General features: G+C 59.6%; 1 protein-coding gene and 2 long non-coding RNA genes across 4 annotated transcripts in view; 2 read left to right on the forward strand and 1 right to left on the reverse strand.

Annotated features, from left to right (window-relative positions):
* LOC116525537 overlaps window positions 1–926 on the forward strand; it is a 19,295-nt gene extending 18,369 nt beyond the window's left edge. The window contains exon 3 of the long non-coding RNA XR_004257720.1: window positions 819–926. This is a non-coding gene — a long non-coding RNA (uncharacterized LOC116525537). The remainder of the gene's footprint in view (window positions 1–818) is intronic.
* LOC116525535 overlaps window positions 1–22,403 on the reverse strand; it is a 24,867-nt gene extending 2,464 nt beyond the window's left edge. The window contains exons 1-5 of one of the 2 annotated variants that reach the window (XR_004257718.1): window positions 22,266–22,403; window positions 17,720–17,791; window positions 17,057–17,062; window positions 15,098–15,186; window positions 13,325–13,962 (exon numbers count right to left, since the gene is read on the reverse strand). This is a non-coding gene — a long non-coding RNA (uncharacterized LOC116525535). Of the gene's footprint in view, window positions 1–13,324; window positions 13,963–15,097; window positions 15,187–17,056; window positions 17,063–17,719; window positions 17,792–22,265 lie in introns of those variants that run through there. The other variant, XR_004257719.1, reaches the window with a different exon arrangement.
* Window positions 20,550–22,952, forward strand: part of NPTX1 (neuronal pentraxin 1) — a 9,626-nt gene continuing 7,223 nt past the window's right edge. Inside the window, exons 1-2 of the mRNA XM_032241409.1 lie at window positions 20,550–21,148; window positions 21,435–21,642. Coding sequence (XP_032097300.1) covers window positions 20,705–21,148; window positions 21,435–21,642 — 652 coding nt within the window. The 5' untranslated portion in view covers window positions 20,550–20,704. The remainder of the gene's footprint in view (window positions 21,149–21,434; window positions 21,643–22,952) is intronic.

Genomic DNA, 22,952 nt, shown 5'->3' on the forward strand with positions numbered 1-22,952 from the left:
CCCCTCCACCCATCCACCCATCCCTCCATCCCCTTATCCACCCATCCCTCCATCCACTTATCCAAACATGCACCCATCCATCCACCCACCCCTCCACCCATCCACCCATCCCTCCATTCATCCACCCATTCACCCATCCCTTTATCTACCCAACTATTCACCCGCTCATCCATCCATCCACTCAGCCCTCTCTCCATCATTCATCCATCTACCTATCCACCATCCCTCCCACCATGCATCCTTGCATCCAACCATCCCTCCATCCAATTATCCACACATGCACCCATCCATCCATTTACGCACCCCTCCACTCATCCACCCCTCCCTCCACCCATTGCTGAGCCGCTCCTGGCCATCCACCCATCTACCCATCCCTCCATTCACTTATCCATACACACCTGTTCATCCATCCACCCCTTCATCCCTCCATCTAGCCACCCATCCACCCATACCTCCATTCACCCATCTATCGACCCATCTACCTACCCCTCCATTGCTCCATCCCCTCTCCATCCACCCATCTACTCATCCCTCCATCCCTCCATCCGCCCACACATCTATCTGTTCATCCACCTACCCACTCATCTATCCATCCATTCATCCACCATCCACTCACCCACCCACCTGTCCATTTACCTACTGCATTAGTCCATTCTGACACTGCTATAAAGACACTACCCAAGACGGGGTAGTTTATAAAGGAAAGAGGTTTAATCGACTCACAGTTCCACATGACTGGGGAGGCCTCAGGAAACTCACAACCATGGTGGAAGGTGAAGAAGAAGCAAGGTTCATCTTCACAGGATAAGAAGTGTAAGTGAAGGAGGAACTTGCCAAACACTTAAAACCATCAGATCTTATGAGAACTCACACACTATCACAAGAACAGCATGGGGGACACCATGCCCATAATCCAATCACCTCCCACCAGGTCACTCCCTTGACACGTGGGGATTATGGGGACTACAATTCAAGATGAGACTTGGGTGGGGACACAGCCAAGCCATATCACCCACCTACCCATCCACCTACCCACCCACCCATGTAACAAAACATCTACCAGGGACCCAGCTGTAAACCAGGGCTCAAGGATTCACCGTCTAGAGCAGAGACAGACCTGCTCCAGAGCCCTACATGCCATCCAGGGCCCTGGGTGCTAAAGCAAAATGTCCTCAGAGTATGTGGAACACAAGGAAAGCAGCAGCCCCTCCTTGGGGCAGGCGGCCCTGACAGAGAAGGGTCTCTTCATTCAGCTCCAGAATACCACGTAGCCAGACCAGATGAGGTGTGGGGCAAAGGGAATGAGACACGGGCCCTCCAGCCCCACTTGGCTTGTCTGTTCCAGCCCCAGCATACCCTGCCCTTCTGGTATCCACTTTCCTCTCCTGTTAAATAAGGACACTCCAGCCTTTGCGTTGTGCCATGCAGGATGGGGTCCCCAGGAAGTGGTCTGCACATTGGGCAGGCTCCAGCGTTTCCTAGCTGCCTCCGCCTTCCCCGGGAAGAGCATGGGGGTGGGAGCAAGGCTACGAGGTCTTCCTGCAAATCATTTAAATGCATTTGCCACAACCAGATCACTCCATGCCTTCCTTGATGGAGACCTTCAAGATCGCTCTACGTTTGCAAAGTTTTCGGAAACGGGCCAGCACTTTAAACTCCAGCTGCTTCTGCCCAGAATTTTCTCTTCCTGCACACAGCTGCCCCCAGACGCCCCAGCTTCCAGTCACGGCAGAGGCCTTGCCTCGCAGCCGCAACGTAAGAACCTGCTTTTGGCTCTTCTGAACGCCAGGGCTCACTAACCAAGGGCACTTTATAATTGACTTGCTCCATAAAATTCATAGGTGACTAATACACCCAAGAATTCCCAAGCCGCTCCTGGCTATGAGTTCCGACGTTATCCGTGTGTGCGCTACCGGCTTCGGACGTCACCGCAGAGTGGGTGGCTTTGAGGCAAGAGCCGTGGCACAGGAACGTGCTGGCAGAGCCCGGGCAGAGCCTTTGTGACAGCCTTTGGGTTCAATAACAGGATTTGCTTTAACTCTTCAGCCAGGGGATCTGTATATCCTAAAGACAGTATGTAAAATATTTATTAAGAAGAATATCTATTTTTAACTAGGGATGATTTCAGTTCTATTATTCATGCGGCCTCGGAGGGCAGGCTTCATGCTTGTCTGCTTGCAGGAGACATGAAACGGAGCAGAGGCGAGTCTGAAATCAGAAACCAGGGCCTGGGGGATTCCGAGAGGAGGGGCAGGAGCCGCAGTGGATGGCACCTGCCTGGTTCGGTTCCAGCCAAACCTCCACGTTCAGGTCAGCCTGTCTTCGAGATGTGGTGAAAGCTTCGGCCTCATTTTAAAAACAGTCACCTGCACTCCCTGCGAATCCTTTTTCAGCTCCTCTTCTCAGCGTGTAGGAGTCACCTGAACGAGGCCCCAGGCAGCCTGTGGGGCCCAGGATAAGCCGTCCCCTGAAAGACGAGCACCTGCTCCCCGGCAGGCCCCACGCTGACAAGGTCTCAGAAAACAAACTGGAACCTGTCAGAACCCAGAGAGGGCACACTCAGCTGCCCACTGAGCCAAGAGCCACGGCGGGTGTCTGGTGAAGGCGCCAGGGTGAAGACCGGCTGAGGGGCAGCTTAGGACACCCTGTGCCACCTCGAAATTTCTGAGTACAAACCTGCTGAACACCTGGGCACCCTGAGCAGAAGGCCACCTGCGCACCGCGCGGAGGTGGGGACCAGGGGCAGGGGCAGGAGGACCAAGGCTGAGTCCTGGGCTGCTTGGAGCAGCCTGGCACCCAGGGCCAGTCCCTTCACCCCTCTTAGCCTCTGTGTTCTTGACTGTACGTGGGGACCCCTAGAACATGCATCTCTGGGAGGTCACGAGTCATGGAAGATGCTCTGCCAGATGTCCGTCCCACCGTCTGCAGATGAGGAGGTGGGGGAGGGAGGGATGGACAGGCAGGGGGACATTCCCAGGTGGCGCCAGGCCTTGTGTTTGGCAGACACTGTTACATTGGACTCCCTCCCACGCCTCTGCATTTTGCACTGGAGATGGGGGCTCAGGCCCCAGAGCCCCTGGCACAGCCCAGGGAGGCAGGTCCTACCAGGGTCAACATCCTCACAGGCTGTGACTCTCCTTGGGATGGCGGCGGGTGCCTGCTGCCTACCCATCCGGAATCCCCTCTGCTCTGGGCGCCCCTTATTTCAGGAGTGGGCAGATCAGGAGCTCCCCACAGGCGGCCCTTAGAAGCATACTCTGTGCCTGGTGCCCACACTCCAGCTCCAACTCCTTCGTGCCAGCCTGACCTTGCCCGGTGGAATCAGAGCCGTTGAGGAGGCGGGAGGGAAGGAGGCCCACGGCCGGAGGTTACAGAACCATCAGGGGCGCACACTCAGGGACTGAGGAGGCAGGGGCTGGGACATGCTGGTCGGTGCTAGAGGCCCCGAGCGAAACCCAGTTACAACCTGCTGGCACGCAGGGAGCATGGCGTCCTCAGGCCTCGGGGAAGGTTGCAGGGTCAGCACAGCTGCAGCCAAGCCAGCTCTGTTCACCTGGCCAGCATGAGGGCTCTGGGGCTCAGATCCCTGGATGGGCTGGCCACAGCCACCTGGGGCCCCCTGACTCTGCGGAGGAGAGCAGGAGGGGCAGGAGGGGCAGAAGAGCTTTTCTTCCCTCTTAGCAGTGCCTGGGGACAGGCAGGGAACTCATGTCCTATTCTGGGGGCCTCCTTGCTGGCCCCCCTCCTTCTGCCCTCTTTGCTCTTGCTCCTGGGGAGCACACAGCTCGAGTGACCCCACAATGTAGGAGTCATCGTGCTCTCAGCCTGGGCCTCAATCTCAAACTCAGGGCCAGCCCACACTTCCCCAGACACCCACACCCAGCACGGCTTGCAGGCATCCTCAAGAAAACCCTTGATCTCGAACTCAGGGCCAGCCCCTGAGCTCTCCCAGAGCTCCGGCACCCTAGGATGGCTTCCAGGCATCCTCAAGGAAACCCCACCTTTGCGGCTCCTCACCAGCTTCCGGCGCTGCTTTCTTTCTTTCTTTTTTTTTTTTTTTTTTTTGAGACAGAGTCTTGCCCTGTCGCCAGGCGCCAGGCTGAAGTGCAGTGGTGGGATCTTGGCTCACTGCAGCCTCTGCCTCCCAGGTTCAAGCAATTCTCCTGCCTCAGCCTCCCAAGTAGCTGGGACTACAGGCATGCGCCACCACGCCCAGCTAATTTTTGTATTTTTTTAGTAGACACGGGGTTTCACCATGTTGGCCAGGCTGGTCTCGAACTCCTGACCTCAGGTGATCCGCCCGCCTTGGCCTCCCAGAGTGCTGGGATTACAGGCATGAGCCGCCGCGCCCGGCTCTGGCACTGCTTTCTAATTGGCCTCTCGCTCCTGTCACTTTTATCTGTGCAGTTCCTGGGACCCTCCCGGCCACAGTTCTTGCCTGTGCCCTCGCTGCTCCCAGGCTCGGCGGCTCTCCACAATCTCCCGAAAACACACGAGGAAAGTCACATTGCAGGGGCCTCGATCGATGTCTGCCCAGTTCCAGTTGTTTATCATAGGCAAGTATTTTTTGCTTTAGGAAGGTTAGTGTTATTCAGCATAAAGGTAATCCAAGAAAACGTGCCAGTAGCAGTTTTTAAAGGAAGGAAAGCAGAGGCGCAGGGCTAGGTGGGCAGAGGCTGGAGACGTGGCCTGAGACCCCTGTCACCCTCTGAGCCCCCTTAGATTCAAGCCTGCGGGGTCCAACTCACCCAGCTTGATGTCAGGCCTCCAGGCACGCCTCCCACCCCCTCCACCTGCCAGAAGTGAAACCCCCTGGGGAACTTTGCCACCAGCCCCCCATTCGGTTTCCACCTTTGAGCCAGAATGACAGACTCCCTGCCCGGGGTGGCGAGCAGGCACCTCATCTGGGTTGGGTAGGAGATGGAGAGTCCTCATGGGCACGTGGGGCGCTGGCTGAGTTTTGAGCTCTATGCACACGGACCTTTCCCCAACTGCCTGTGAGGTTCAAGTTCTGGGGGTGACAGCCCCCAGCGCTGGTGCCAGCAGCTCTGAGCCCAGCACCCAGGAGCGGACAATCACCGTCTCTAGTCTACACGCTGGACCCATCCAGGGACACGGCCGCACACAGCAACAGGACTTGAACCAGGGTCAGCCTGGCTCCAAACCTGAACCACAACTGCTAGGGAGTGCTCCGCCCAGGGCCCTGGGTTCTAGCCTCCATGACCTGTTTGCCAGCGCCATGTCCAGCTGGGGAACAGAGGCAGGCGTGGAGAGGAGCACTCTGAGGCATTGCCTCTCACCTGCCCCACCACGGCCACTGAGCTCCATCCCAAGGGTGGGCTTACCCTGCTCCCCCCATGGCACCTAGGCGGGGGACACATTGCCAGGCACCCCCATCTGTTTGCGGCCCAGAGAGTGAGAGGCACCTGACCCAGCGCCGGAGCACTCCAGATCCTCCCCGCCGCTCTTGGCTGGTGAGGGCTGCTTGCAGCACGCCCAGGGCGCTCCCGCGTGGAAACGCCACACGAAGCCTGCTAACGGCCAAGTTCCTGCCTTTATTTATGTCCCTCTGCAGAGAGGCTTGAGGCTTCCCAGCAGCAAAACACTTTAAAAACAGTAAAGAGACGCCGGATCTCGACCACAGGACTCCTGGAGCTGAAGAGCCATCGCTGGGGCCCTGCTTCAAGGACAAGGACGGCCTCCCAAAGTGTGGCCAGGAGGGCAGCCCGGGCTCCCTTGGTGAGGGGAGGAGCGGGGAGCAAAGAGGGACGAGAAGACGAAGCCTGACCCCGTGCACACCACGGCCGACCTGTGTCCGCACCACCACGGTGCACAGGAAATCTGTAACTGTGACACGGCCACGCTTTGCGTAATTCCTCTCCTATAGCTCCTTGCAATATTTCAGATGTGGCCAGTGGTGTTCGGAGGGTAATGTGTGCCAGGACCCACAGCAGGCAGCCGGAGCAGCCGGGATCCAAACCCAGGTGCGGCGGGGGAGCTGACGCCAAGCCATGATGTGGCCTGGCCTTACAGCAAGTGAGTTCCTGTGATGCCGCCCCAGCACACACTCACATGCACACACAACACACACAGGCACACTCACATGACCACATCCTCTTCCTACACACACTCCCCCTACAAACACACTCACATATACACACAACACACACAGGCACACTCACATGACCACATCCTCTTCCTACACACACTCTCACATCCCCTACACACACACATATGCACACAACACACACAGGCACACTCACATGACCACATCCGCTTCCTACACAGTCTCACACCCCCTACACACACACACACACACTCACATGTACATACAACACACAGGCACACTCACATGACCACATCCGCTTCCTACACAGTCTCAAATCCCCTACACACACACACACACTCTCACATCTACATACAACACACACAGGCACACTCACATGACCACATCCTCTTCCTACACACACTCTCACACCTGCCACACACACATATGTACAAACAACACACACAGGCACACATCCTCTTCCTACACACACACCCACACCCCCTACACACACACGCACACACACACACTCACATCTACATACAACACACACAGGCACACTCACATGACCACATCCTCTTCCTACACACACTCTCACACCCCCTACACACACATACACACACACACACATACACACAATACACACAGGCACACTCACATGACCCCATCCTCTTCCCACACACACACACTCACACACTCACAACCCTACACACAAACAGAGGTACACTCCTATGACCACATCCTCTTCCTACACACTCACAAAAAACCGGTCCTCTTTTTTTTTTGAGACAGACAGGGTTTGACTCCGTTGCTCAGTGCAGTGGTATGGCTGGAGCTCACTGCAGCTTCGACCTCCTGGGCTCAAGCGATTCTCTGGCCTCAGTCTCCTGAGTAGCTGGGACTACGGGCATGCACCACCAGGCCCAGCCAATTTTTTATTTTTTGTTGTAGAGACAGACTCTTCATATGTTGCTTAGGCTGGTCTTGAACTCCTGGTCTCAAGCAATTACACACCAGGATTACAGGCATGAGCCACCGCGCCTGGCCCCCACATCCTCTTTTTACACATACACACACACGCACACATCCATGTCCTCTTTCTACATGCACAGACACACAACCACACTCTGTTTCTAGACAACCCACCCCCGACTCTTTCTCCAGTGACCTACCTTTGCTTCAGACACCAGCGCCGCGGAGGCCTCCGGCTTCAGCCCGCTCACCTTCCCGAGGTGCTGCTTGGAAACAGCTGAAAGAGCTTCCTCCACCAGCCCAGGCTGCAGCTGCAGAGCGCGAAACCCACCTGCGGGGAACTGAAGCAGAAGAGGGGGCTGATGGGCAGGTAGTGGTTGCCTCAAAGACTCCAGGAGAAGTGAGTTTGGGCAGGACTTCCCCATGCTCAGGGACACGAAGGCAGCCGATGCGCCCCTGACGACACCATATCCCGCAGGTGGGCGGGACCCAGGCAGCCATAGGTTTGGTGGCCATAACTCACAGCCCCCAAGGTACCACCTGCTCCAGGTGGCAGGTGTTCTTTCTGGTTCTTTCCCACAGTAGCTTCATCGTGGGTCAGCAGGAGGCCTCCTTCCACTTTGTCACCGAGGGATCCAGGCACCGTGCCAGAGGGAAAAGAAAGAGCAACTGGGGGGCGGGGAGTTATTAAAGGCTCCCAATTTAATGGCTGGGCGTGGTGGCTCACGCCTGTTATCCCAACACTTTGGAAGGCCAAGGTGGAAGGATCAGGAGGTCAGGAGTTCGAGCCCAGCCTGACCAACATAGTGAAATCCCGTCTCTACTAAAAATACAAAAATTAGCCTGGCGTGCTGGCGCACACCTGTAATCCCAGCTACTCAGGAGGCTGAGGCAGGAGAATCGCTTGAACCTGGGAGGTGGAGGTTGCAGTGAGTCAAGATCGTGCCACTGCACTCCAGCCTGGGCAACACAGTGAGACTCTGTCTAAAAAAGAAAGGGGGGGGGCAAGGGGCTGGAGATTGGGTTGATCACCAATTGTGAATGATTTCATCAGCCATACCTGTGTGATGGGGCCTCCATAAATTCCCCTAAACACGGGGTTCAGAGAGCTTCTGGGCTGGTGCGCAGGTCGAGGTGCTGGAGAGGGCGTGGGAGCTTGGTGCCCCTCCCCGTAGCTTGTCCTGTGCAGCTCTTCCTTCTGGCTGTTTCTGAGTTGTAGCCCTTTAATAAACCAGCAATAGTGAGTAAAGCACTTTCGTGAGGTCTGTGAGTCATTCTAGCAAACTGTTGAACCTGAGGTGGGTGTTATGGGAACCCCTGATTTATAGCCAGTCAACCAGAAGAACACTGGTGTCAACCTGGGACTTGTGATTGGTGTCTGAAGGAGGGGGCAGTCTCGTGGAACTGAGCCTTAAATGTGAGGTCTGTGCTAATGACAGGCAGTTAGTGTCAGAATTGAAGCAAATGGAAGGCCACTCAGCTGTCTGGGAAGTTGAAGAACTGGCTGATGTAAGAAAGCTCTCACACATTTGGTGTCAGAGTGTGAGGAAAACTAGGTCACAATGCTGATGACACTCAGCTGGGCACAGTAGCTCACATGTGTAATCCCAGCACTTTGGGAGGACAAGATGGGCTGATCATTTGAGGTCAGGAGTTTGAGACCAGCCTGACCAACATGGTGAAACTCCATCTCTACTAAAAATACAAATACTGAAAAAATAAAAAAAATCAGTTGGGCTTGGTGGCAGGTGCCTGTAATCACCTCAGGTGATCTGCCCACCTTGGCCTCAACCTGTACTGTTCTAAGAGCCTCGTGGGGTTTGTCTAGTTTAACCCTTACCACAGTCCAGAGAGGTGAAGTCACCTGTCTGAGGTCACACAGCAGCTCAGCGATGGAGCTGGCTCCAGCCCCAGAGAGATACTGAGGCTGCTCCTCTCACAGCCATACTTCCTGGACCCCCTTCCCACCATCCAGTCCTGCCTAGAGCCTGCTCAGAGCTAGTGCCCAAGGAGAGCCTGAAAGCAGGTTACTAAACGCAGCAGCGGCTGCAGCCTGAGTCTCCCGTCTCCTGGGGTGCACCGAGGCCATGTTGCCTCATTACCAAGCGTGCGTTTCTTCAGATGCATAGTGGGACCCACCTGGAAGGAACTGTCAGTGCTTTCTATTTCCTGGGTGGCGATGCTCAGCCACGTTTCTCTGTCTGGGAGGATCCATTGGTCCCAGCACACAGCTGTGTGGGTCCATGACTGTCACCTGAGTTCACACAGATTCTATGAGAGCCGCTGCTGACAAGGGCAACATTGTCTGTGCCCCCCTTCCCCTGGAATGGAGGGAGGCAGCTTGAGTGGCAGAAGGGGTTCCCAAGAGGCTAGGAGAGGCCGGGTGCGGTGGCTCACGACTGTAATCCCAGCACTTTGGGAGGCTGAGGTAGGCGGATCACTTGAGGTCAGGAGTTCGAGACCAGCCTGGCCAACATGGTGAAACCATGTTTAGCCTCTACTAAAAATACAAAAATTAGCTGGGCATGGTGGCGTGCACCTGTAATCCCAGCTACTCAGGAGGCTGAGGCAGGAGAATCGCTTGAACCTGGGCGGCTGAGGTCGCAGTGAGACGAGATCACACCACTGCACTCCAGCCTGGGCCACAACCGGAACTTTGTCTCAAAAAAAAAAAAAAAAAGAGTTGGGGAGACCCCGGCCCAGGGCTAGCTCGCACCTCCTCTCTGGGCCTCCAGGTACCCTCTCAGCGCTCCTGGGCGCCACAGCCGTGGGTGGCCATCTGCCCCCATGGGCATTTGGGACGCTTTGGACCTGTGCCCTGAGGTGAGCAGTACCAAGGTCCGTGTCCTGAGGCCTGGCTCTGTGCCATGCGGCAGGTGATGTGTGTGCAGGTGCCAAGTGAGAGCCCGGGTGCAGTGGGGGAGAGAAGGGGGGCGGGACCCCACGCAGCCTTCTCACACTGTGGGTGCACCCAGGGCAAGCTGTAAATGCTAACAGCAGCAAATCAATTTCACGAAGCAATTTGTCCCCTCTCTCCTGCTGGCCCCAGGAGGCTTAGCTTAATGACTCTGGCACGCTGTCAGAAGATAGCCGGAGATGCACAAATCCCTGCCTTCCGCAGGGAAACAACTGGCCTTGCCAGGGCAGGAGGGACCAAAGAGCCCTGGGGCAGAGCCAGGCAGGTGGCATCCTGAAGTCGCCATGGAGTCTCCTCCTCTTCCTTGCTCCCCTCACCTTCCTCCCTTTCCTTCGCTGAGCAGAACCTGAGCTCTCTCGTCCCCTCCCTGCTCACTGGAAGCAGGAGAGAAACCAATGCCCCACCACCACACACAATGGAAACAATAAGACCCCCATTCGCAGCGAAATAAATCCCAGGGCCGGGTCTGCAGGCGGTACTGATGACGAAGGCTAGCTTAAATCCTCTCTGGAAGAGAGTGAGGTCTAGACAAAGACAGAAAATAGAACCTCGGCCTTTCCAGAGGGTCTGCTACCCAGTCAGCAAGGGCTGCCTGCCCCGTGGCCACACAGCGGTGAGGGTGATGCCGGGGGTGCTGACCTGGCGCTGGGGACACGCAAGGCCCCCACTCACTCTCCTGCACTCAGAGAGGACAAGCAGCTTGCCTGAGGCCCCACAGCCAGGAGGGTAGGAGCGGGGCTGCAGCTCTGGTCTTGACTACTGTGGGCATTGGGTCTGGAGGGCACAGAGGATGGGATCTCCAGACCACACTTCCTGCACCATCACCTGGCCTTCCTCCCGTGTCTGGGTTCCCAGGAGCAGCCCTCTGCCCGAGGTGGCTGAGGAAGAAGGGAAAACCATTAAGCCTCAGAAAAGCATTTTCCATCAATGGTCCATCCACCTCCCTCCAGCACCAGGAGAGGCCACAGACCAAGCCCAGCCAATCGGAGAGGGGCAGCTGCTCCAGTGGGAAGCCCCGCCCCCACCTCCCCAGGGGCGTGGGATTTCCTCTACTCCAGAATGTCCACCCCCAGACCCCAGCCTGTCCCTCCCTTTTCATCCCAGGCCCCGCCAACCTTTTAAAGGGAACAATGCAGATTTAAACCACAAATTAAATTTTTAATGAAAGCACACAGCAGTAGTGTCCAATGCGATGCAGTATTGATGAGATCACGGTGTCTGGCGGGTGCTCGCTCCGGAAAGCTTTTTAGGATGTTACGCAACATGGGACCAAATTAATTATATGCAACAAAGGGCTCGGTGTCTGTAGTGCCGCTGGGGCCCAGTGAGTGGGAATCCGGCGCTTTTCATTATTGCCAGCTCTGAATGGCAGCCACAGGGAGGGGGCGGTGACATCACAGACCAAACACGACTCAGAAGGACAGGGAGAGAGAGAGGGTGTGAGGCAGGGGCGGGGAGAGGAGGGGATGGAGAGGTCTCGCTGGGAGCACTGGGTCCTACAAGCAGATACTGCAGCAAAATGTAGCACATTTTTTCCAAGTCCCGAAATCCAGAGCTCCCGGCTTCTGACCCCTCACCCAGCTTCCCAAGGCCTCCCCTCATTCAAAGGGGCTTCGGCAGGGCTGAGTGCCTCCCCTCGGAGGATGACGGCACTCTCCTCAGCTGCAACCCGTCCTCAGGTACAGGGGTGCAAGGTGCCCTGAGCTTGGCTATCAGCCGGCGAGATTTCTGGTGGCCGGGCCTCTGTCCTGCCGAGTTACCCCAGGCTCCAGCCCCGCCATGGGACTCCACCTGCAGGGTGCCCATAGTCTGCCCAGGACGCAGTGGGCACGCCCCTGGGCCAGGCAGCTTAGCCCTCCCAGGCCAGTGAAGCTGGGCCTGCAGGAGCCTCCCTGGATGCAACCCCTGGGTGACTGGCCACCCAAAGCAGAGCAAACTGGGGAGTGGGGTGGTGGGAAGAGCTGCAGGAGGGGCGTCCGAAGAGCAGAGGGAGCTCCCGCCTGGCCCCCGCCCTCCCTGCCAATATTCCATGCTCTTGTGACACCCAGCACAGGTGCCAGCACTGGGCCCACAGCTCCCCAGTGTGTCCCAATAACGCTGTGCCTTTGACTTCAGTTCCTGGCAGGCAGGAAAAGCGGCTCCTTCACAGGTGGAGAAATCAAGACTGTGGAGGGTGAGACCCTGGCCTAGGGTTTGAGGACTGGGGAGGGTGCAGGGGGCCCAGGCTCCTACCAGCCTCCACGGGCACCTCCTGTGGGCTGAGCTGCTCTCCTCCCAGCCTCTCTCTCTCCTACACCAGGAGATGCCAGCCAGGGCTGGGAAAAGACCACGAAGCACAAGTGACAGGAATGTCTGAGACTGACCTATGGCGCAAGGACACAGACACCGGGGCCAGCAGGGCTTGGCCAGAGGCTTGTGAAGGGGAGATGGGGTTGCAGGATCCATGAGAAATCACCCTGAGCAGCCACAGAGGCCCGGCCCTGATCATGGCCAGCCTTGTAGTTCACACGGATTGAGACGCGGAAGCCACATATGGCACAACTTGGGGTGCACTGCCCACCCCCACTGTTGTTCTCGCTCGTCACACTACCAGATCACTGGGACAGCCTCCTGAGGAGTCTCCTGCCTGCTACGGCCCAACACTGCATCCAGTCTCCATCAGGAGGCCATGACAGCTCCTGTCCCAAAACCTTCTATGGCTCCCCCTTGCCCTCTGAAGTCAAAGGCACCGTGTTATTGGGACACATTGGGGAGCTGTGGGCCTAGCGCTGGGACCTGTGCTGGGTGCCCCAAGAGCATGGAATATTGGCAGGGAGGGCGGGGGCCAGGCAGGAGCTCCCTCTGCTCTCTCACCATGGGTGTGGTGGAGAGGGACAGATGGGATGGAGAGGGATGGATGGAATGGAGAGGGACGGGTGGGATGGAGAGGGATGGATGGAATGGAGAGGGACGGGTGGGATGGAGAGGGGCGGGTGGGATGGAGAGGGACGGATGGGATGGAGAGGGACGGACGTGGTGGAGGATCCCTGTTTGCCTCCTCTGCAGAGTGGGCAGAATCAAACATAGGAATGCCACCTGCCAAAGCCACCTGCTGGGTGTGTTAGGTCATCCAATGAAGTAATCTATGTGAAGACACCTTGGGAAATGTAACAAAAAAACTTTCGTATTTGCAATGTACCTAATTGTTTTTGTTTACTTGTTTCTGAGACAGAGTCTCACTGTGACGCCCAGGCTGGAGCGCAATGGCGCGATCTCAGCTCACTGCAACCTCTGCCTCCCAGGGTCAAGCAATCTTCCTGCTTCACCCACCCGAGTAGCCGGGATTACAGGCGCCCACCACCACACCTGGCTAAATTTCGTATTTTTAGTAGAGACAGGGTTTCACCATGTTGGCCAGGCTGGTCTCAAACTCCTGACCTCAGGTGATCCGCCCGCCTCGGCCTTCCAAAGTGCTGGAATTTCAGGCGTCAGCTACTGCGCCGGCCCTGCATTGTGAGCCACCACTCCAGAGCCCTGGACACTCCCTGAGGGCTGGCTTCACTCCACCTGCAGCCCTGTCCCTAGAGGAGGAGGCACGCTGGCTGCTGCCTCTGTCGGCAGGCGACCACACTCTCCCACTCCTAGGTGTGAGTGATGGCGTCAGCGCATGGTCCTTGTAATAACTGTAATCCCTTGCCAGTGCACATCATTTTTATTCCAAAACACTTTTATGCCTCAACTCATTTTATATTTCATATGCCCTCTCCTGGCGTCTGGCAGGTGGTAAAATTGATGTGCAAGGACAGAGCAGCCTGGAAGCCCCTGGCCCCCATCGCAGCAGCCAGATGCTGGAGCTGGAGGGGTGTCCTAGCTCAGGAACCAAATGAATGCAAACTGGGGGGCTGGGGTGGGGGTCCTAGGGCCATTCCTGACCTGGCTTTGTATTCGCCAGCTCCATGTTGGGGATGCAGAGAAGGCGGGTGCTTGAAAGCATTTTGAAGTCCAGAAGGTCCTGGACTGAGAGCACTGGTATCTGCTGCCCTTGTCACTGTTGAATGCGAGGTCAGAAATCTCAAAACAATGGTCCTTGAATATGGGAGTCCCAGGGTGCTCTTCTCAGCTTCCTTCTGCTTTTGAACCCACTGTCTCCCTGTGGGGGCTCCCGACTGACTCGGCTGTGAGTCCACTGCCCCTAAAGACGCTTCCGTCCTCCCTGTGCACCCTCAGGCCCCAGGCCCCTTCTGCTCGGGTCAGCTCAGGACCAGCCTCCTGGTTTTGCAATCTCGAGAGCCACCTCGGTGCTGGGCTCTGACCTCCTCACAGATGTCAGAAAGTCACTGGAAACTCCATGTGTCCCCGTGTGAACTCCGGGCTCCCCCTCCCTCCAAGCCACCCCCTCCCCGGGCTCCCCACCCCTCTCTGCAGGCAGGATCACCACCACCCCCTCGCACAGGAGCCGGGATCTTCCCAGGTTCCTCCCTCTCCTTCACTTCCCACACCCAAGCCACCACCAAGCTCCTGCCAAGGAATCTCCCAAATGCCCTCAAGCGTCTCAAACCCAGCCCCCTCCCTCCCTGGCTCCTATGACATCATCCTCCAGGCCTCTTCTGCAAGCCCCACTCCCGCTCAGCTCTGCCCTCACGGAGGGCTCCCAGACAGCGTCCCCACAGGACTGCGGCCGCTCCCCGAGGTCCTGGCCCACCTTGTCCACAATTCCCCATGTCTACCACGGCCCCTGCTTTGCAGTTCACTCTTGGCAGGATGAACTCCGTCCCTCTCCCCACGGCCTGCCCCTCATGGCTCTGGCATTGCTCATGCCAGCCCCTCAGCTCACTCCTCAAGACCCCTGTTATCACCTCCACAGGAGACCCCTCCTGCTGATGGCCGGACTCCGCCCATGTGCCTGGCGCCTCCTGCCCCGTGGCCCTCACTCATGCATGGGACCCAAGGTGTACCCATCCCTGTGTAGCCTGACAGGTCGAGTGGTCTCTGGGGTGGAGAATAGTGTTTGACTCAACCTGGCCCCATCACCTGGCCTGCCCCTAAATGCATGCTCTGGAAATATCTGAACAGAGAACAACTGTTCTGAATGGTTACACTATGCCAAATGCATGAGAATCTGCCTGGTGCCAAGAAACCCCTTAAAGAGGAAGACATGCCTTCCCCAGCTGGGAAGTGCTCACTTTTCCCCTGCAGCTTCTGGTGGGTGATAGGGATCAGCCAATCAGCAGTTCAGGAGCACCCATTCCCCATCCTCCATCCCAGCACTGGGCTCGGCCCGAGAGAAGGAAAGGACAGGGCGGGGAAATAGACCACCGAGGACTCTGTCCCCAGCCAGACTGGGCTAGTGGCTGCCTGGCTGGCTCAGAGGAGGAAGGCGGTCCTTGCCGTGGGGAAACCCTTGGCAGGAGAAGGGAGTCTGGGGTGGGAGCCCAGCTGTCCCAGGCAAATGGGGCACTGCCCGTGACCCGTTGGCTCCTGGCTGCAGCTGCTGCAGTCTTCATGGCATTTGCATTGTGGGCACCAGTGCACAGCCCTGGGGTGAGGGCTGGCTTCTCCTCTGAGGATGGCCGGTGAGAAGCTCCTGAGCCTGGGGTCCGAAACCACACCTGCCCTGACCACTCACTGGGCATGGGTGGGCTGGGGCACCGTCCCCCAGGGCTTTTCCCCTGCAGCTCCTGTGCTGGGCAGAGAGAAAGTGGCCATGGCGTGTGAAGGCCGGGCTTGGCCCCGGCTCTGCCTTCGCTGGACATCCGTGTGACCTTGGCTTCGTGGGTTTCCCTAGGTTTCCTCTCCGGTGAGCGAGGACCAGAGCCCAGCTCTGCCTTTGACAGGCGAATGCGTGAATGTGGTGGGAGGACTTGGAAAGGGGACAAGTGCTTGTTTGTAAGATGCAGTTCAGTTACCAGTGCAGGGGTGTCAGATAGAGGACAGAGGGGAAGGCTCAAGTCGGGCGCCTCCCTCAGCAGAGCGGGGAGCAGGGACCTGTCCCTTATCACACAGAGTTGGTTTGTGGGGCTGTCAGGAGTGACTCTGAGGCACAGGTGGGCTGAGGCTGTGACTCAGAGGTCCCGTGGGGGCTGGCTGCCGTCAGAGCAGCCCCACACCCACCCCTGTGGGTCCAGGGGCGCCTCACTTGGGGGAAGGGTCACGTGGCCTGACTGTTTCTTGAAGGCTCATCTGCCAGAGGCCCCTGTGCCTTCTCCCCTGGTGCGCCAGAATGCCTCTCTCCTCTGCCCAGGACAACCCGTGGATGCTGTCCCCGCACTGTGTGTGAGGCACAGAACCACAGAGAAGAGAGCATGGATGGCACCTGGACAGCCCAGTGAATGGCCATGAAACAACACCCCGGAGGGATCAGCACTCAGACTGAGAAACAACATGTCGGCACCCTGGGAGCTGCTGAACATTCGGATGCAGATGAAAATGGTGTTGAACATCTCAGGGAATGCCCCCACACTCAGAACCCCCACCTCTCACCTCACCGCAGACTGGCCCCTCCTAGTCCAGCTGCAATGCAGTGCATCTCTGGGGGCACAGCTGTCCTCCAGAGGGCCATGTCCTAACTTGGGCTGAGGTGCTGTGTCCCAGGACTGTGATCAACGAGAGCCCCTGCTTCTCTTCTGCAGGTGGGGGACCAGGGCCTCTCCCACCCCACCACACCCTCCCCTCCCAGCCTCACCCCTCCAGAGGCAGCATGGAATCTCATGCTGGAGGGCTGAGGCAGGTGGGGGCGAGGAAGGGACCTCTGCCCAGCACCTCCCAGTGCCCACAGGCCCTCCCAGCATTCTCCCAGCACCCACCCATTGCTCACCCTCTTTCCTGCTCAGGGTGGAGGTTCCATATGAGTTCAAGGCATGGCCTGGAAGAGGAGAGGCCCAGGAGCTGCTGCAGCGTGAGCAAGGGCGCAGGCACCTGCCAGGCTCCAGCACGTCCCTGCAGGACCTCCCAACGTCCGCCAAGTACAGACTCTTGATGTGCACCGAGGTCCTTCTGACACTGCCCAACCTACCTATCTAGCCTTCTTTTTAAATTTTTCTTTTTTTGAGACAGGATCTTGCTCTGTCACCCAGGCTGGAGTGCAGTGGCACGATCTTGGCTCACCACAGCATCAACTTCCCAGGCTCAAGCAATCCTCCCACCTCAGCCTCCAGAGTAGTTGGGACTGCATGTGCACACCACCATGCCTGGCTAATTTTTGTATTTTTGTAGAGATGAGGTTTTGCCATGTTGTCCAGGCTGGTCTCGAATTCCTGGGCTCAAGAGATCCACCTGCCTCAGCCTCCCAAAGTGCTGAGATTACAGGCATCAGCCACTGTGCCCAGCCATTAAATTTTAAACTAAGTAAATGTATAATTAAATAAATTATATTTTAAGTAGGCAATAAATACTCCAAAGTCATCACTTTCTAGGTATTTTGTTACACCGTTGTCTTTTTTTATTTTTGGAGACAGAGTCACCTTCTTGTCTTTCTGTTGTCCAGGCTGGAGTGCAGTGGCGTGATCTCGGCTCGCTGCAGCCTCTGCTTCCCGGGTTCAAGTGATTCTCCTGCCTCCACCTCCCGAGTAGCTGGGATTACAGGTTTGCACCACCTTGCCTGGCTAATTTTTGTATTTTTAGTAGAGACGGGGTTTCACCTTGTTGGCCAGGCTGGTCTTGAACTCCTGATCTCAGGTGATCCACCTGCCTTGGCCTCCCAACGTCCTGGGATTACAGGCTTGAGCCACCGCACCGGGCCTTGTCTATGCTTTCAGGATTTATTCACATTTATTGCACCAGTATGGTGGGAGTACTATAATATATACCACTGTGCTAGGCCAGGAGCCGTGGCTCGCACCTGTAGTTCCAAGATCAAGGTGAGAAGAAATCAGCCATCTCTACAGAAAAAAAAAGAAAAAAAATAGCTGAGTGTGGTGGTGCAGGAAGATCGCTTGAGCCCAAGAGGTAGAGGCTGCACTGAGCTGTGACTGCGCCACTGCACACCAGCCTGGGCAACAGAGCAAGACCCTGTCTCAGAAATAAAATGATAGTGTGCCAGTGTGCCTGGCTTCCCTACGAGTGACACCGTGTCATGGGCAGCCTCAAATGTACCCAGCTGGGAGTCCTATGGAAGATCCCTCACCCCAGCTGGATCTTCCGACCTGGGAGCCAGACACCCCGATGACTTTGGTCAGGGCGGCCCTTTGTTTTCCTGCTCCCTCCCTCTCGGATACTTGCAGAACACTGGGGAGGCCGAGGGAACCTCAAACACGACCAGGGCTGGACCTCTGCTTGCCCAGTGTCTTGCAAGGGAGAAAAGCGGCATGGTGGTCCTCGCGTGTCTGTGCGGCGCCCGCAGGTGTCTTGCCCAGTGCCTCCTGCAAGGCAGTCGCAGGCTGGACCCTAGGGTCCCGGCCCATCCAGCGCGGTCTCCTCCCCCAGGGCCCCACAGGCTGCCCCAGACACTGGCCCAGGCTCCCCTCCCTCTCTGACGCCGTCCTCTCTGGTCCTCTGTGGAGGAAAACCTGCTCATCTGTGCCAGGTGCTGGACCGCTGAGGTCTGCAGCCCTAGAGGAAAAGCCAGGCCGGGAAGACTCCGCCGCTGCTGGGACTCGAGGCGCGGAGCCAGGTTCAGGGTCCCTCCGGGTCCAAACAGCCTGCCCCCGGGAGGGCCGGGCTCCTCTCCCGCGCGCGCTCTCGGCACAGCCGGCTACAGGCCTAGTGGACACAGCCTCCCACTGGACGCGTGCGGGAGGGCGGCGAGGCCACAGCGCTGGGCCAGGAGGGCACCGGCTCAGCGGCTCCCGACGGAGCTGGGGCAGAAGCCGCCGCACCCCTGCGCGGGGAATTCCTCCCGAGGCGGGTTCCAGCCCGTGGCGCTCCGGGCGCAGACCACGCATGGGGACTGGCGAGGCTAACCCCTCTCGCGGCCCGGGGTCCGTCCGCAGAGCACGCGAGGGGCCGCGGGCCGCGTGGGTTTGGGCGCGCCGTGGCGGGTGAGCGGGAACCCCCACACCTGCCACGCGGGGCCGAGGAGAGGCGCGTGCGGACCGCGGGGTCCCTCTGGCGCCGGGAAGCGGCGGCCGAAGGACACCCGAGCTCGCAGCCCTGGCTCAGGGAGGCTTAAAGGCTAAGACGCTGAACGCAGGAGTCCGGGGGGCTGGGGGTGGGAAGAGGCCGCGGTTTCTCAAAAAGGTCTCCATCCAGCAGGTCTTGGCTCCCGCCCGCGGGACGAACGCCGGATCCCGGCACCTGGGGCTGCCCGTGGGTCCCTGCCGGCTGGGTACGCCCCCTACCCCCAGTCCCCCCTGCGCTCAGGGAACCGCTGCAGAACGCAGGGACCAGAGAGGCCGGGAGCGGCGGGAAGGGTCGAGGGCCCACGGCTCTAGCCCGGCCCCAAAGTCTCGGCGCCTGTTTTCTTCTCTGTAGAGCAGGAGCGTGGACAGAGGGATTTCCAAGGCTTTCACGGCTCTGATGGCTGCGGGGCGGGGTGGCGGCGCCAGCCCCGGTCCGGAGACCCCAGCCCGGCGTGGGAAACCGGACGGGGATCCCGGAGCCAAGCCCCGCAGTCAACTAAAAGGCGCGAGTCCGCGGTTACCGGGTGGGGCGTCTGAGCCAGCGCCGACGTGCGGAGCTTCTCAGGTGGACGCCCCCAGACGCCTCTGGGACCCCTCCCGCTGGCCCTCGGGCTTGAATGGGCGCAGCTGGGCGGACGGGAAACAGCCCCCGACGCACTAGCGGACACCGAGGGACATCGGACGCGCGTCGCGCCTGGCCAGGGGAAGCGGCTGGGGTGCGGGCGGCTACTCCCCCGGGGCCCCCTTTCAAAGAGCATTCCCGAGGCCGCTGCGAAAGTCCAGCCCCGGTGACCGCGCCTGCCCGGAATCGGGCCGGCTCCGCTGCCAGAAAGGCTCGAACCGCTGGGGCGGCCTCCGAGAAGTGCCTGGCGTCCGGGCCGCACCGGGTGGGGGCTGACAGTCCCGGGGGTGGGGGGACGCTGCCGGGTCCACAGAGCCCGAGGGCTGGGGGAGGGCAGGCGCCGAGGTCGGGAGCCGTGCGAATTCCCCGGACCCAGGCTGCTTGGCGGCTTTTCAACAGCGCACGGACACCTGATAAACGCGGGGCGGCCCGGGGACCCCCGCTCTGGCCTCCGCAGTGCTGACCACCCGGCACGCGGATGTTGAAGATCTGGGTTCTTGGGGACCCAGCCTGGCTCCCAATGCCCCCGGTCCGATGGCGTTCCGTGCAGCCAGGAGACCCGAACCTCTAATTGTGCCTCCCGGACCCGCCGAGGTTTCCCACCCGCCCGGAGCCCCGTCGGAGGTGTGGGGACACCAGGCAGGTGGTCCATCCTCGAGGCCGGGGCCACAGCCCGACCTCCTTCCCCTGGGCTCTCGGAGCCTTCGGGGCAGCAGTGCTGGCCCAGGCGGGAGCGGGGAAGGAGGGGGCCGCGGCAGTGCCCAGAGGGGCGGGGCGGGGCGGGTTGGGGGGACGCGAGCGGAGGCGGCCCCGGGGGCGCGTTCCTGAGACCCCCGCCTCGCCGCGGGCCCGGGCCGCAGACAATTAAAGCGGGATTCCTCCCCCGCTGACGTCGGCGGCGCGAGGCCCCTCCCGCGGCGGCATAAAAGGCGCGGGCTCCGCAGCGCAGGCGGCAGTGGGGGCCTGAGAGCGCGGCGGTGTGGACCGCGCGGCCGGAGAGCGAGGCGCCCAGAGCGCGGGCCGCTCGCGGAGCTACAGCCCGAGCCGGGTACCCGCCGGAGCCGAGCCCCAGCCGAGCCGAGCCCGGCCCGGAGCTCCGGGTGCCCGCAGCCATGCCAGCCGGCCGCGCCGCGCGCACCTGTGCGCTGCTCGCCCTCTGCCTCCTGGGCGCCGGGGCCCAGGATTTCGGGCCGACGCGCTTCATCTGCACCTCGGTGCCCGTGGACGCCGACATGTGCGCCGCGTCCGTGGCCGCCGGCGGCGCCGAGGAGCTCCGGAGCAGCGTGCTGCAGCTCCGCGAGACCGTGCTGCAGCAGAAGGAGACCATCCTGAGCCAGAAGGAGACCATCCGCGAGCTGACCGCCAAGCTGGGCCGCTGCGAGAGCCAGAGCACGCTGGACCCCGGAGTCGGCGAGGCCCGGGCGGGCGGCGGCCGCAAGCAGCCCGGCTCGGGCAAGAACACCATGGGCGACCTGTCCCGGACACCGGCCGCCGAGACGCTCAGCCAACTCGGGCAAACTTTGCAATCGCTCAAAACCCGCCTGGAGAACCTCGAGGTCCGCGCGCGCCCTCCGGCTCCGGTTCCCCCTCCGGCTCGCTCGCCCCTCTGCCCTCCCCCACCCGGTTCTTTCCCTACCCGGCCAGGCATCCCCCACCTCCGCCTCGGCTGCGCGCGGGTGCCTGGCCGGTGCCTCCGCGCGTCTGCGAGGCCCCATGGCGGCCACTCGCCCCAGCTCCCTGCCGGGCCACCCCCGCAGTCGCCCCGATGGGACCGCGCCGCGGGCCTTCCAGCCACGGTCCCCAGCCTCGCCTAACCGTTTCCCCCGCTCTTGCCCCCCGCAGCAGTACAGCCGCCTCAATTCCTCCAGCCAGACCAACAGCCTCAAGGATCTGCTGCAGAGCAAGATCGATGAGCTGGAGAGGCAGGTGCTGTCCCGGGTGAACACCCTGGAGGAGGGCAAGGGGGGCCCCCGGAATGAGACCGAGGAGAGGGTCAAGATCGAGACCGCCCTGACCTCCCTGCACCAGCGGATCAGCGAGCTCGAGAAAGGTACTGGGGCCGGGGGAGCCGCGCTGCCTGCCCCCGCCTGCTTGCCCGACGCTGCCTCCGGTCCTAACAGCCCAGCTCCTAGCAGGGCGAGCGCAAGCCACCCTCCCCACCCAGACCCCTGCAGCCCTTTCTCATCCCCCACACCCCTGCCCAGGTTCTGGGTTTCTAGTCCGGGTTTCTGGCAGGACTGAGTGCCCTGGGCTGGGGCTGTGTCTGGGAAAGGGGAGCAGAAGGGAGGAAGGGATTGCATAGTGCCCCCTCCCCCATCCAGACACGCTCACACACTCTTGCTGGATTTTTCAAGTCTGATTTGTTTAATCCTCAGTAACTTTGCACAGTGGCTGCCGCTGGCCCAAACCCTCCCTTCTTAAGGAAGCTGGTCCCCAGCCTCCGAGGACAGCTGGGTGCAGGTTGGGTGCTCTGGGTCCCCAGGCCGCTGGGGCTGTTCAGCGGGTTTCCTCGCAGCTGCCATGCCCCTGGTGTCTTCTCACGATCCCCAGCTCTTCCCCACTTCTGTCCTGAACCCCTACCCCGAGGTTTTCTCTTCCGGGTGCTCCAGGCCCTGGTATCTGTCAAATCCCTGAGGCTTCCCAGTCACCCACTCAGGCCAGCCCAGCTCTCACCTGGGGCGCCTGGATGAGCTCAGGAGGCTCTGCCTTGAAGTCGCAGAAATCAAACAAGGTTGTAAGGGGGGGGGTGCCCGGTGCGGAGCAGGGCCACGTGACCCTGCTCAGACCGCAAAATGTGCCGGACAGATTTAAACAGTGCCATCTTAAGGCTTGTTATGTAACTGAAAAACAGATCTGGAGAAGGAAGAACCTCAGGAGAGAGGGAGAGGGAAGGAGGGGGAGCCTGGGGAATGAAAAGCACCCTGGAATGAAAAGGCCAGGGGCTGGGTCCCTCCCCACCCCCCACCAGGCCTCCGTGGGTCAGTCGGGAGAGCTGCCCTGAAGGGTCTGCCCTGCCCTGCTCCCTGACAGTTGGTTTAGAGGAGGGGGTGGTTGCTGGCTGGGCAGGATGCCTTCTAGAAATAATTTTTAGCCTGGGGAACTGGTTTCTTTCTGGGCTCCCTGGCAGGACCACGGCTGCACACCTAGGGGTTGGCGGGGGGAGGGGGTGTTTCTGGGCTCTGGGCCTGGTCCTGGTGCCCATTGCTGCCCAGGAATGTTTTGCCTGGAGTCAGTCACACCACACCCAGAGTGCCACAGTATATAGATGGACTGGGGGTGGGGTTGGCACTCACTGGAGAAGTGGCTGTCAGAGGGCAGGGGAGAAGATGGGCTTTGTGGAAGGGGAGGCCACCAGTCCTG

Source organism: Sapajus apella, unplaced genomic scaffold (assembly GCF_009761245.1).
Source record: "Sapajus apella isolate SASKATOON/1434 unplaced genomic scaffold, GSC_monkey_1.0 scaffold48, whole genome shotgun sequence".
NCBI lineage: Eukaryota > Metazoa > Chordata > Mammalia > Primates > Cebidae > Sapajus > Sapajus apella.